The 15,243-nt window shown below is 38.6% G+C and overlaps 1 protein-coding gene across 1 annotated transcript in view; it reads right to left on the reverse strand.

Annotated features, from left to right (window-relative positions):
• Positions 1–3,320: 3,320 nt before the first annotated feature.
• Positions 3,321–15,243, reverse strand: part of ZFAND3 (zinc finger, AN1-type domain 3) — an 80,703-nt gene continuing 68,780 nt past the window's right edge. Inside the window, exon 6 of the mRNA XM_010072409.1 lies at positions 3,321–5,961. Within this exon, the coding sequence (XP_010070711.1) occupies positions 5,807–5,961 (155 nt within the window). The 3' untranslated portion in view covers positions 3,321–5,806. The remainder of the gene's footprint in view (positions 5,962–15,243) is intronic.

Here is a 15,243-nt window from a genome sequence, read left to right on the forward strand (position 1 = left end):
GAAGCAAAGAAACTGAACAATTTAAGAAAAAAAAAACCCACACCACTTTCAAGTGTTCTGAGAACGCTAAAGAGAGCTCCGTCTGGTGTTGCATCTCTCATATAGCAGATGACCTCATCGCTTTGCTTTCAGAAATGTAATCTTTTTTTATCTTTTTATTCTTAAAAAAACAAAACCCTGAAGTGTTTAGAACTCTAGTTAGAATGTGGTTTCCCATCCTCCCTGAGCACACTTTGTAAAGGGAAGGAAAATGTTCTGCAACTCAGAAAAGAATAAAAGGGACTAAGCAACGAGGAAATAGTGGGTGCCATCTTCTGTCCTTTCATGTGAAGGGAGAGCCGACAGACAAGAGTAGGTCTCTATAATTTTATTCTCAGTACTTACACAGTCACTGCACCGTGCTACAAGTTATTAACTCACAGCATCCTATTGCATGTTATTAGCTTTGCAGATACCTGTCAGAAAGGAACATTCTGCGTGTAGTTAAACCATTGCCATCAACACTTGCTACTACCTGAAGAACAAAACCTTTTTGTTAAGATGGAGTCATCATCTTTAAAAACTATACCTAATTTCAGTAATCTTTTCCTAATGCTTCAGATGCACGTATTGAATTTGAAATCATTTACAGTTAGTCTTACAAAGTCCTGCTTGTTTTTCTTCCACAGAAAATAGCAGCATATTGCAAAATAGGAAGGTCATGTAGCAAAATATGTAGTTATTACTAAATAATCCATCAAAAATGTTTTCTAATTATGACAGTCCTATTTCATTTCTTTGCATATAACATATGTTGCAGAATTGACTCAGACAAACTCTATGCAGGTATATTCAGAAAGATAAAGCAAAACAGTCTTCTGTAGTACCAAGTCAAGAAAGTTGATGCTGTTGGGCAAGTAATTATTTGCCTCTTTACCACTTTCTGCTCTGCGCTGACTTGAAGAGGAAGGTGGATGCGATCCCCAAGCACTTGCCAATTTGCATCCTCTGCTTCCTGCTTTCCTGCCTTCTTTCCCGATGCTGCATGCAGAGTTTATGGGAAGGTGTGCATGAACAGTATCACAGAATTGAAGTTCAAAAAACCCACAGCCTAGCATCCAGAACAAGTAAATCATGTCTGCATTCAGTTTCGGTTAATGGAAGAAATAGCCCATCACCGTAGTAAAATACCCAAGGAGGTTATCACTTCTATACACCACCAGCCATATTATAATCTGCTTGAACTAACGTGCAGGGGCTTGCAACAACAAAGCTGATGCTTTTTTTCCCCTGTGGTGAGTACTGAAAAGCCAAAAAGAGCAACATTCAAGCAGAACTACTTTCAAATGCCCAGCTTCACATGCTGACTGCCTCAACAAAAAGGAAAAATGAATGAAGACTAGGATGAGAAAGAAAAAGACGTCCTTCTCACTGGTGTCTTTGAGAACTGTTATTGAAGAGTGGCTCTTCCCAACAGCATTAAAGTTTGTTCTGGAAAAGCTACTGATAGTGAGAGATAAAGCCCGCTAGTGCACAAAAGTACAACCTGTAAACTGTGCACCGGGAATACTTTTGAACAGTTTAATCTTATGCACTGTTTTTCCAGTGTGGTCCTGTGTGTAGCAAAGTCTGTACAGACACAGCTAAGGATAAGATTATGAACTGGTTACATGAGAGCTGTGTCCTTCTACAGCAGCTCCTGCCCCTTCAGCTTTTGTGTTGAACCACAGCTTACTACTGCTTCTGTTAGTTTTGTTCTGTGTGCAGAATTCTAATCAGGTGTTTGAGTGATGACATAAACAACTGGTGCCAACAAATGCAGTTCACTTTAAGGAGTTTTGTCTTCAATGTTTCCATCTGTTTTCTAGGTATAAAAGTTCCCAGGAGCATACAAAATTATTTCCAGCACAAATTGGCTATAATCTCATTGTGACATTAAGTGATTACTTTGATTAGACCTTCTCTTTGCTGTTCCACTGATGACTGACAATTTCAGGAACTACTCTACACCAAAGAAAATGTTAACTCATTTGTTTGGGTTCCGAACTGTGTACACATCAACTGTGAGCACAGGTGCTGTCAGTTATTCCACTGCTGTATTTCTTGGAATCTACTATAAAATCTATATTTTTATGACACCGTTAGTATCAGTTTTCTTCCCTGGCAAGTTTTTGTACTGAAATAGTCATTGTAAGATTAAAAAAGTGCTTTTATCCCTTTGAGATTTGGACCTAAGTTGTAGCATAGTCACAGAAGGAACTGCTATGGGTGTAGGATGAACTAACAGCACAAGTACAAAGTTAAATATAAAGAGAATGTTGTGTTCAAGAGGCCAGGGGATTGGCATTCATTCAAAAAAGTCATGCAAAATTCAAGTTTTGAACATATTTCTTACCTTCCATGGAATAGATAAAAGCAGTTAATACAACTTTTGGACTGCTATAGTTGCACCAGGACTCTTTTCAGGGTGTTGCCAAGTACCTCATTTTACAGTTACGTTGCTTCTCATTCAAGACACTAAACTGCTTCAAAACAGAAACTAGTGCAATTAAGGACCAGCTCTGGCCTAGCAGCCTTCATAGGCAAGTCTTACTTTTCTTTGAAGCCTTGGCTTGCACCGAGCTATACGTTTGAAACTTGAGGCAGAGCTGTTTTACATAACTTACCTTTACTATAACACAGCCATCGTGTTCAAGAATCACACACAGTTTTATAATCGAAAGTACCATTCTAATTTGAGGAAAAAAATCAGTGTATGTGTCCCACGAATCAGGTATGATTTCAAGTCCAAACAATTTTCAAAACAGTTTTGAAATAATCACCTTGATATTCCCTCTCCCTCTAATACAGTCCATTGTTTTTTAAGTCACCTTGTGTTTCTAGCATCTAAATGATTTAAGAAACAATAGTTTTTCCTCTACTTGTCCATTATGAATACAGCCCATTAGGATTTGGAATACAGCTACTGTAGGTGCAGAAGCTGTCAAAATGTATAACAGAACATTTAAGACATTTTAAAACTTTGATGCCAATGATATAGTGCACAGTATGCATTTGACTTGAGTATGAACAACTTGTTTATTTGATTACTATATCTCACCTCAAATTTGAATTGACCAATACTCAGGCTACACTAGATTTAGCCAGATTTGCTTACAAAATAAATCACTAAATTTGAAACCAGCTGAAATACTATCCTCCCCTGGCAGAAAATACTGTCCACCTTCCCCCAGCTGTAAATTCAACTTGAAGTTACTGGCCTAAAGCTGGTATTTTCCCCATTCATATTTCATTCATGAACTTGCAGCAGAAATGGTGCAAAATAGCAAGACCTGTTGGAATAGGCAGAAAGGAATTCAAACTTTAATCTGATTGGTTTAATTTTTTTTTTTTTTTAGCAGGAGGAAAAAGAATAAAGTTACAAGATTTTTTTAATATTTTCACAATGTTAAACTAAAACTGAGCTCTAGGCTACATGTGTAAGTAAATCTAGAACACAAAAGGGTTAAATAAGATCTTCTTTTAAGATACAAGAACTTAAGCTTTCTTTACGTTTAACAAACTTCACAGAACAGATACTGCAAAGGAACAACCCCCTCCCCAACTTTGTTTAAAGTGAACATTGTCCATAATTCACATGAACTTTAAGTAGTGTTCTCTCAAGAGCCACCTTGAAACCATCTGTGCACTTGTAACGAGATTAAAGAGAATATTAAGGAAGAACAAAATAGCATCTTCAGTATTAATGCATAAAAGCCTTGTGTATCAATCAGAATGCCCATCAAACGTTCTGATAGGATTTTGTAGGAAAAGAAAGTGCGTATCACAGCAGCCGCCAAAATCCGGTTTGTTTTGAACTCCTCACAGCAAATGTAAATAATATCCTTGGACAGTCCTTCTCACCAGGACCACTTCCTGAAAATGCAGCACATTACAGAAGATTTTGCTGCTGGTTTCATATTCTTGAATAATAACTATAATAAAAAAAACGCTTGCCTTTTGGTTAGCTTGCATTTTATAATGATGGGACTCTTCTGATTTGCTTTATGGTTAATTAATGCTAATACAGTCAGATGCTGAGTGTGTGTGTGGAAAGACATATATATTCTTCTGTTTTTTTAATTAGTTGTCTCCTTGTTAAATGCTCCTAGCTGGCTACCAACGTAACAGCGTAGTTTGGCCTGTAAGGAGTTAGTTACCTGTAACGAGTAGAATGGAGGATGACTCCCAAAATGCCGGGGTTTTTCAAGTGACACGTTACTTCACCCCTCTGATGTTTTATATCTGCCCAGTATTTGAAGATGAGACAAAATCTTTCCCTCCCTCAGGTTTTCTTACAAATTTACCTGATTGTTAACACCTTACTGATAGACCAAGAAGCTAAATTCACTCAGGATTAAGCTGGGCCACATCAGTACAAATCCTTTTTACCTGTGTGCAGCAGGAGACATGCCAATTATTATGTTTGCTTTTTTTTGTTTCCCAACTGACAAGACTGGCGCAGTTCAGTTCAGCTCAGCTCAACGTGACATACCATAATACAGAACCATAGCTCTAAGCAGATCCAAACCATTCTACTCCATGTAATGCTTTTCACATTCACTTGCTACACTTGCTTTGCAACAGATGCGGGCAGAGATTTTCATGAGAGCCTTCAGCTGCATAGAACCAGGGCTGCTACAGCCCCTTTGATTATCTCTTTGACACTCTGGAAGCGAGGAACACAAACTCAGTCTCATCAAGGGCGTTTTACCGGTTGTTCCCCAATACTGTTACTGAATTCCGTTTGCTACAAAATGTCCTTTTTTTTTTTTTCCCCCCCAATATATAAGTCTAGCTACAGAAAGTCAGTCTGTAGAATCCAGCCATGGCTACTGTGCTGTGAATTAGCCTTATTTGATCAATTATCAGATACCTGCACTTAGCAAAAGGCAAACAAGAGCCAATCAGGTTTTGGCCGGTGGGAACGGCTGCACTGCTCAAGGTATGTGGAATCTGGTCACACAACTTGTAGAATCTCTGTGGATGCCACGTAAAAAGTATGCACCATTTACTGCTCTGGGATGGAGTTGGCTTTAAAGTGAGATCATAATTTAACTGAGAAGAAACAAAAAAAAACCCAAAAAAACAACCCTGATAGGTTCTTTATAGTAAGATAGATATAAAAATTTTTCATAAGAATCTCTGTCCCCCTTTCTTTTTGGCTTCCTGGGAAGAACCAGAAAGATGTTCCTACCCCAACAGAATCCCTGATGCTGGTGACACTGCCTAACTCAAAAGCCACACGCGATGAAGGCACGAGTGACCAGTCAGGTCTTCTGGGCTTAAGCAGCCGCAGTTGCTGCTCTTAAGTAGTATTTCACCTCCTCAGGATCCACTAGCAGTGAAGAGGTGAAAGGCTGCACATTAAACAGTTTGTCTGAAAGCCATGTGCATAGCAAACTTTTACACCAGCTTCTATACAACTATTTGTTTTAACTCTGCAGCTGGAATGTTTCCAGCGTAAGGCTTTTAGAGTGACTCCAGCAATAACAGAAGCCTTTGGATTTTTCTTGTTTTTGTTTAAATCCACTAGCCATGCTCAAAAATAATATTTCTTCATGTTTTATTTTTATACGGTGGCTAGCAGGCACCTTAGTAACCAGCCAGAAATCAATTTCAACCACCATCAACCCCTAAACTACAGTACCAGGACGGTTGGCTAAAGAAAGGAAACTGATTGGCTGTAGTCTGAAACTTGCCTAGTACAAGGTGTCTGGCTGACTTTGTCCTAAATAAGGCTAACATTAGTGAACTAAGAGAACAGCATTTGGTTGCAGTCTTGCACTCAGGAACATCCTTCACCAATGCGTTGGCAAGATCTCCCTACTTTCCGATCCAGTTTCACCATTTTCATAATGGCTTCCTCACGCCCACGGCCCATGTGGTCAAACGTGCAGTCATGTTGTTCGGGCAGGCGATGTAACATACAGAACACATAACCTACCGTGGAAAAGGAGAAAAAAAATACAGTTAGGGACTTGGTTAAAGTGGCAGCCTCTTACCTGAATCAGCAGTGAAGGATCACCTACTGGGGGATTACTCAGTTCTCAAAAATTAATGCCAGCTTTAGGTTTTTACTTATCTTCCTGTACAGAGTACTAATCAATATCTGATTACTTACTGCATTTTCTTGAGTGTTTATCAACACAGTATCAAAGATCAAGTCATATTAGGTTCGGGGTTTTTTTTTGGCCTTCCTCTCACCTTACAGAGGAAGCCCCCAAAATTGTCTAAACTATGCCCAAATAATAGCAAAGCTAATGTTTTAAAAAAAACCCAACAAAAAACCAAACCAAACAGACAGAAATCCAAACCAAAACTGATCAGCTTCAGTAAAATCTTTTCTATTTGATATGGAGTTGGTTGTCATTTCTGAAATTCATGCCTGTTGTGCTTCAGGTTTCGCTCCCAAGCAGCCATTCAAGTCAGAGCTGTGAAATCTAAGCACCTTGCTTCCTCCCTGCCAGCACCCCAAGTGGGCAGTGACTGCAGGAGAGTTCACTGCTCCACTGCTATGCCAGTTTTCAGAATCTTCTCTTCATGAACTGTTCTGACACTAACCACAGGGGCTGAACAGGCTCTTTGACACGGGGATGTGTCACGCCACATCATCTTGCTCTGTAGCTGAAAAGCTGTAGGTGGCTGTCTCTTTGGCTAAAGCTAGTCAATGCCACTCCGTTTTCCAGGGAGCACGGGATTCAGAAACACGTCAATGCTTTCTCCTACAGGTGAGGAGGGCATCTGCAGTAGCCACAAAGAAGTCTACAAAGAAAATCAGCTTTTTTCTGATTTGGCCCTAACACTTTAAAATAGTAAAGAAATTGCCTCAAATTTCCTACCTCTAAAATGAATGTTACATAGCGACAAGCGGTATGAAGATGATATAGCAGGGAAGAGAGTCATGCAGCTACAGGGTTCATGTAGTCCACCATATATGAAAGGAAGTATGGTATCACCTTTGCTGCGATGTTTTTCCTGCCTGATGGTGTTAAGAGCATCACTCTCCCTTTCACTGAATGCTTTACGTTACTGCTGCTCCTTGAATGCTCAAAAGGCATTAAAACCAGAAAATGATAATATTTGAGAGAAGGAAAAGGATAAAAATGAGTGAATGATTGAGAGAGCATGTGTTTGTGCATATATACACCTGTATATACACATGCATACACAAACATACGTATAAAAACATGTGTACAAAGTATTTCAAGCTCCTGGACTATAAAACATGAATTGTAGGAGAGAACAACAGGCTACCTTTATGTTAGTGTGATTGTTAAGAAAACAGAAAGGGAAAAAGTATCCCACATCGAATTATTAAAAAAAAAAAAGTGAAGAAAAATTGATTTATCTTTGCTTGTTGTTTCAATAGCACCAGCTATGAAAAGACATGTCTATTATTTGTGGCTGGCTTTGAAACCCAGTTCTAGGAGCAAAGCAAAAAGACAAGTTTTCTGTATTGGTATATGTGATTCAGAAATACGGATGGAAAGATTCAGATGGAATTGATATACATATCTCACCCCTGGTGATCATTGCCTCCACTTCAATCTCAGTCTGCGTCATCCCACACTCAAATATGACAAATATCTTTATTGAGGTGCCAAAAATTCAAGGTCTGATTGGTAAAATGAAGACATCCTTGGACTACAGTTTCAATACTGAACAGCCATTTCACTCAATTCTCTCTTACAGAAAGCATGGACTGAAGGCTTCCCTTATTTCCTGAAATAAGACTTCAAATTACTGAACCAACGTCCACTGCAGGCACAAGAATTCATAAATACCTGACTAGATGAGCTCAAAAATCAAGTTCATCATCCTATCTGCAATGGATGTGTAAGAAGCAGATGCGAGAAACCCTGCAGGTGGATTGGGCTGAAGTCGTTACCTTGTAGGTAAAAACTGGTTTTAAATCCTGATGGTTTTACAGGTCCTCTCCACATGGTTAACAAGCGTGTATAGAAATGCTATTTAAGGCCATCTAAAAGAGGTCTTGAACATGTATACCATCTTCTACACAGCTTCAGCAAGACCCTTTTGACAATTCTATCAATCTAATAAGAAAATGCATATATAACATGATCTATCACTTTTGAAGATGACCTTTCATGATGTGCCTTTCTACTTCACCACCCCCATCCAATCTATTCTGTGCTTTGCCATACATTTCTTTTTTGAATATCCTTTGGTTCTTTTTAGAGCACACATTTTCATGTAGGAAAATCTCTACTGTATGCTGTATTTATTCCAGATGAAACATATTATTTATTTTTTCTGTTTGTCAAGTATTTCCTTATGCATTCTTGAACAGAATTTTAATAACTTTCCACAAAGAATGGCAGGTGATTTTCATTTTCCCAGACTATGGGAAAAGTACTTCTTATTTCAGCAACTAAATGATCTAAACCCGTTATTCATATATTTATTTAAATATATTTTCCTAATTAGAACTGATAATACCTAATGAAAGAATACTCAAACACATTTTGAACATTACTAAAACAGTTTTGTATATATTGGCTGTTCTTATGGAGGGGATTTATTTTTGTTGAATTAGCAATGGAGATCTTCTGGAAGTCTCATTTCTAAAAGAGACTTCAGACTTTTAGTCCTGTTGCTCCAAATGCCCAAGACACTTTAAAGATTGGAGCTTGTATTTTTGTAGGTTTTATTTAAAATTTAAAGGACTTGAATACTGTCATATAGTAGCTAGCGGAGTAACAGTAGTTCTGAATATTTTTTCATTATTTCCTAGTGGATTAATTAAGTTATTACTGCTGTATTCACTCCTTGCTTCTCCACTGGTGTCCACTGGAAATCAGAACCGACATTCTGTGCTCTGCACCTGCACAAGTGCCTGATGTCAGATCAAGATCATCAGTTTTTACAACAGTCCCATTATTAACGGAGGTGCACTGAGGCAGAAGGCCAACTTTGATCTTTCAAACCAATCCATTTTTAGAGGTGAAACCTTTTCTCCTGAGAACTCTGCTTTTATGTTTAATAAAGCAAGTTAGATAAATGAACTCTGTTAAGTTTGTTATGGGAAGGTATCAAATACAGGTTGTCTCCCCTAATGGATTTTACTGCAGAAATGTTTCTTTTAGCACACTATAACTAAAGACAAAATAAACACCTTTCTGCTAGGGGGAAGAGCATTGGAAAAGGGAATCCATCTACCAAATGAAGTTAGTTTACTCTAGCCATCAACCAACTATATGCCAGACTTCCACTCCAAGCATAGAAGATTTCAGTCTAGTAAATGTAATAATACATATCACAGCATTGCAATTGTTGTTTTCTGATGTGAGAAGTAAACTGTGAATCTGAACTCCACAGGTTTCTAATGCAAACATCCTGGAGAAACATTATGTAGTGTCTCAAAACCTTTGAGCTCCTCTAAGCACCCCAAAAACTACTTCACAATATATAATGAAAAATTAACTTCCATTTCATCACCAGAGCATAAATGGCTCAAGCCATAAAGCAGTGTACCCTCTCTGCCTTACGTGTACCCATACAGATGAGTCTTTTGGATAGGTCATGAAAAAAACCATAATTCAAAGGAAGTCCAAGACTGCACACAAGCAACTGTGAAGTTGCTTTCATCACTCCTGAGGAATCTGCTGGGAAAAGGAAATTGGAGAGGACAGAAAACAAAATAATCTTCTATATTCAAGACCAGAGAATACCATAGACCTACAGTTCGCCATGTGGGTGACGATCAAAAATGACTGCATTTTCCTCATTGTTACATTCAAGAGCACTGGCTAGATGGGAGGAACATGGAATAACAATAAGAAAATATTTCAACTGCAACCTACGTTTAATTCTTAACTTTGTCTTTAATTTCTGAAATGGTAATCTGCTAAAATACCAGTGAAATGCTATGTGAAGCATCAGAAGCAATTCAACTAAATGGTATAATAATCCACAACAGAAAAGTTACATTGTAATTTTGGAGGGCCCCTGATTTTATGAAATTTCTTTTTTTCTCTTTGTTAACTCCACAGAAAGTGCTCAGACTTTCTGGAACTGGCACAAATGCCCAATAATCAGATTACTGCAAACTACCAATGGAGAAGCACAGCATATGGTGGGACCACTGCAGTGGATGTCCTTGGCCAGGTGTGGAGCTCCAGACTCTTCCAATGTACTGCTGGAGAACATCACACATGACATAAAATAAATATCTCTGGAATAGTATTGAGAGAGAAACAAGGGTTTTTCTCCCACCCCAAGGTTCTGATCCTGATCTCACTGATGAGACATTCAGAAAGTTTCTACAAGATGACAGATTTGTTTTGTTTGTGAGCATGTTTTGAGAAGTGGTGGAAGTGCCAAGAAAGCTTATTAAATATTTATACAGCTTACACATTTACAGTGTGACTTAAAAACATTTCAGAGTGTCCCTAGTTGAAACAGCTTGATGCCTAAAAAAAGTAGTTGCATGCTGCTACAATTACCCTGCTATTCAGTGTATTCATAGTTGTGATTTTTAAGAACAGAAAGCATATCTGGACTTTGCCATACAGTGAATGCGTCACATGGTTAATATGGCAGATCCATATACTGAAGAAAAATCACCTTACCTGCCTCCTAGTACTGCTATTTATCATTTGCATTCCAAAGTCAAAAGGCAGAAGTTCAAAACTGCCGGAATTTTCAGGTTATGCCATTTCCAAATTTTCTTTAATAAGCAACTTGTGTTTGTATAGATCCCCTATACAAACACTATTCAAAAGTCATCTTAAAACGGCACAGACTTATTCCTGTGCAGATCTCTGTGCTGCATCCTTTGGTTTCTTCACATGCTTCATAAGAAATTTTACCATTCTTGCTAATTTGAAATTCTAATCAACAGAAGTTCAAACAGAACTTAAAAATACCTTGTAACCTTAAGAGATAAAGGTGCTGCAAAAATTCTCTACCAAAGGTGTATTATCCAACAAGATATGCGTGAGTCTATATGCAGATTTCCATGCAAGAACAGATGTTAACATCTCTTTAAGAGGCGAACATATCTACAGGTTATCATACAACACCGCAAAACCAGGCAGACTCACCAGCAGAGAAGATCCTCTCATGCAGTGACACATGCTGCTGCAGCACTGTTCTGAATAACTGGACGTCACTCACCAAAGGCATCTAGTGATCCCCAAAACAACATTTATACATCTCCCCATCCCTTCCAACTGGAAAGATCTTTATGTGTTGTAAATTATACTAATAATAAAGATATTAAAAAAATGTGGGAGGGGAATATTTTTTTCTTCTTTCAAGACCTGAAATAGGTAAGAAATTGATGTAAGAGTAGAACAAATAGCTACCAAGATACCAAGCAAGATCCTAAAGACTTGTACATGGAGTACCTCAGAGAACACTTGCTCTCTGGATTTCAATATAATCCAGCTTGCTCCCCGAGTACTTTGGAGATTGTTCAAGAACATCCAGCAATGGAAGGATGTAGAAGTGTGCTAAAGCCCAGCCTAGCAATACCTCCAGTGCAGCTTATATTCACTGCAATTTTACAATATAAAAATATTATAGTCTGCTGATATCTTGGATTATTCTCCTTCTAGACAGCTCCATTCTTGCATACACTCTGATTATCTCTCCTCTCTCTTCAGCGGGGAAAGCCCTGCATTGGCACTGTCAGGTTTCATTACACAACTCAAGGAACATTCTGTTTTACTGACGTTTTCTATAAAGCCAAACCAAACCACATCCCAACAAGCTAAACAACAAGCTTTTGGAAATTAGTAAGCTAAACTATTCTCCTCTTTCACTTTCCCAGCTTTGCAAGATGTAATGGACTTTGATTAAGTGCTAAGTAGTTCTGAATAACTTGGCTACGAATCTTGTCGTTCATTCCCAAGGGGAAAGGGGAGTAAGCCACATTATGGTGAAGCTTTTTAACCAAATAGATGTTTTTATTAAAACTCCACAAAACATAGCTTGAGGCAGTCCTTTCTATCATTTCCACTCCAAGAAGAGTGGATGGGGCACGGTAACTACTAAGTGCTCAAAGTTAGAAGCCTCTAAATATTAATGTACAGTACCTTAAAAATTGTCCTCTCAAGGCATTTCAGTTCCACGTTCCTGCACAAACAGCACAGCTGCAGAAGATGCCAGAAACACACAGCACGAAGAAGTGTACAGAACCTTATTAACTTATTTTTCTAACCATTTGCTATGGTCACTGCTACTTCCCTTTCAATATTTTCTTCTTTATATACAACGTCTATACTTACGACTACCAAAATGATCAATAAATGAAACAAAAAGAGGGAAAGAAAACCAGTGATACAAGACACCTTAGAATGTTTCTTGTAATCTGCCCATCTGTCCCGGGGACTGGGTGTGCACTTGGGACTTACATCCTGCTCTTCAGTCAGTCATAATCTCACATTTCATGCTAGAAGCACACAGCTCTGTGACATCTGCGATGCTACATAAAATTTGATGTCTGAGACTCAGGATGCTTAGGAGATGCTGCACGTTCATTTTGTATTTCTGCTACTGGGTTTATGCTTAGGAGAAATGATGGGAACAAAGATTTTTTTTCCTTCCTTGCTCTATTATACTGTCTGCTGCAAAGAGGGTAAAGCAATATGTATGAGCATGCATTAGAGACAAAAAAACTGTAAGTGAAAAAAACTGCCCAGGAAATGAATGGAAGAAATTATATACAAAAAAAAGATGATGTCATCTTCATCCTGTAACAGCCACTGGACAGGTATGGTTCAAGATTCTGCAAGAATCTCTAGACTGGAAGGCAAAGACTTTCTATTTCCAAGTTTAGTCACGTATAACCTGTGTTTCAAAGTGTCTTCTATCTATTTACTAGAAGATCGTAAGCCTGGGAAGCTGCTTTAGGGAGCACGCACGAGAAGCGGTTTTGCACTGTGGAGACTGCAAACAAAGTATGTTTTATCCCAGTTTGTGCTAATTTCAAGTTCACTTTCCTATTTATCTTACTACCTGCACAGAAAGCTGTCAAACTATTTTTTCCTACATTAAATGTGACACAAATTTTGAACAGAGAATTCATATCACTTGAGGACATAGCACATGCTGATTTTTTCAGGCTTTTTTTGAATCAGCAATTCTTAAGAAGGTTCTACATAAGACACTATTTGACTCCTCAACGTTGGAACTAAGAAGAACAACTCAAAAGAAAGAGTTTCCTCCTGGTTCTTTGAAAGCAGTGTATTTGGAGTGGGAAAAATTAAGACACAGCACTCTCCTAGATTCAAGTTTTGCTTTTGCTCTAGTGGATACCAACTCCACAGAAGTAGGCAGCATCTTCAGGAACAGAACTGAGGTTTTCAGGAAATTATTTCTGAATGTCAAAGAATCCTCAGTGAATCAAAGTGATAAATACAGCATAGCTGCTTTGTAACGGTGAACTGCGATTAAAAGAAGTTTGCTGTGGGTCAGGTCTTACTCTGTACCGCAGGTGTCAGTCAGGATTGTATCTCAGCTCTGCCGTGTACCACAAAATAATGGTAGTTATATCTGTTGGTTTGGACCAAATATTTTTCTTCCTCTCCAGAACACATGCACATTACAGTAACTACTTTTGCAACACAACTTCTTCAGCCCACTATGGATTCATGAGTTAAGGCCAACACCTATCGGAGTCAGTCTTTGGTCCGTGATTACTCCCCCAGACCCAGCATGCAATACACGCTCCTGAACTGCTTTGTGCTTCAGAACTCACTGACCTACACACTTCATCTCTAGGCTCTCCTTCCAACCTTATACGCTATCCTCAATTTTTTGTCATAATTGCAGTCCCCAGCAGCCAGGCAGAAGCAGTAGTTGTGACACCACAAGCTGACTTACCAGCTGGCACCAATAGTGGGTTACCACTGTGGTGAAACATCTAGAGAACTAGGGAACGATCGCAGTTCATCTGCGGCGACAGATACAACTTCACAGAGATTAGCATTTTAATTGTCACACACTTTCTCCATGTAACTGAAAGAAACATTCTTCTCCAAAAGACTTGCACAATTGTGGAAGGACAAAAGCAAAAATATGGTTAAAGTTTACTTTAACAAGAGAATTTTCAAAGAAACTATTTTGCTCCCAACAAGTTGCAGCAGCGACAGCGGAGCCAGACAGCGAACACCAACGTATGAGTAAAAAAGTTTAGATTGTAGGTAGGTGAAGAGAGTTTCCTGTTTTTAAATAATTATGTGATCTTGCAATGATATATTCCGGAGGAATTAATATCACCACTACACTTGTAAAAGGAACATTCACTGCCATGTTTGTGGGGCCGAGAACACGCTGAAACAACACTGCACCCCCCACATCATTCCTGGTTGCACTGGGTTATATCCTGGAGGATGCAGGAGAATGAATCCAAAGAAGAGAATATGCACTAATAAGCAGAATTATGCCAAAAAGGTGTCCTAGTGTCCAAGAGTAGACACCTAATAAAGTAGAAGTAAACCATAATAATACATAACACTATTGGAAGTATTCTTATGAAATTACATTTTCCATAGGCTGTACCAGCATATTAAAGTACTGTTTCCTACCCAGAACATTTAGATTTGAGAGTGGAGTGAAATGTTAAAAAAGCCTCCTGAGAAAGGGCGGGTGGATGACAGAGCTATCCTGTGGAGAGCAGAGCATCAGTGCAGGGCTTTGTGCAGTGTTTGACGTTTGCAAAAGAGCTAGATGAGTATTAATACTTCTAGAATCTCTCTACCCCAAGCCCACCAGAGCCGATACACTCTCCCAGAAGCTGAGGATTTAATTAAAAGCCAAAGTGTACCCAGTAATTTAATTAAAATACTAAGCACTACCGAGTGATTGAAGACTGTATGTGTATCGCTTTGTTTAGCCCAATGACAATGCAGGGAAGATAAGGCTCCTAATAAAGAACTGGAATGAATAATGCAAGGGTCTGTACTAACATACTGTACGTGTTGCATTCATTCTAACTGTCCTCCTGCATCCTGCGGGACTTTGACTTCAAATCATCACATGCTGAATATGATTCCAGGTCTTTCAGTAAATTTCCTGAATTATATTATTTATGCCTTGGGCTTAAATAGCTTTCTAGAGGTTGCACCGTATTGATCCACAGTCTAACAACAGCTAGGCTAGCTGGCCAAATCACTGGAGAAGCAGCTCCATTTCTTTTAACCTAAATTAAATTTATTTTATGTCTTTATCCCCTATTTACACCTTATGTCCAGG

This window comes from Pterocles gutturalis, unplaced genomic scaffold, assembly GCF_000699245.1.
Source record: "Pterocles gutturalis isolate BGI_N339 unplaced genomic scaffold, ASM69924v1 scaffold7312, whole genome shotgun sequence".
Taxonomy (NCBI): domain Eukaryota; kingdom Metazoa; phylum Chordata; class Aves; order Pterocliformes; family Pteroclidae; genus Pterocles; species Pterocles gutturalis.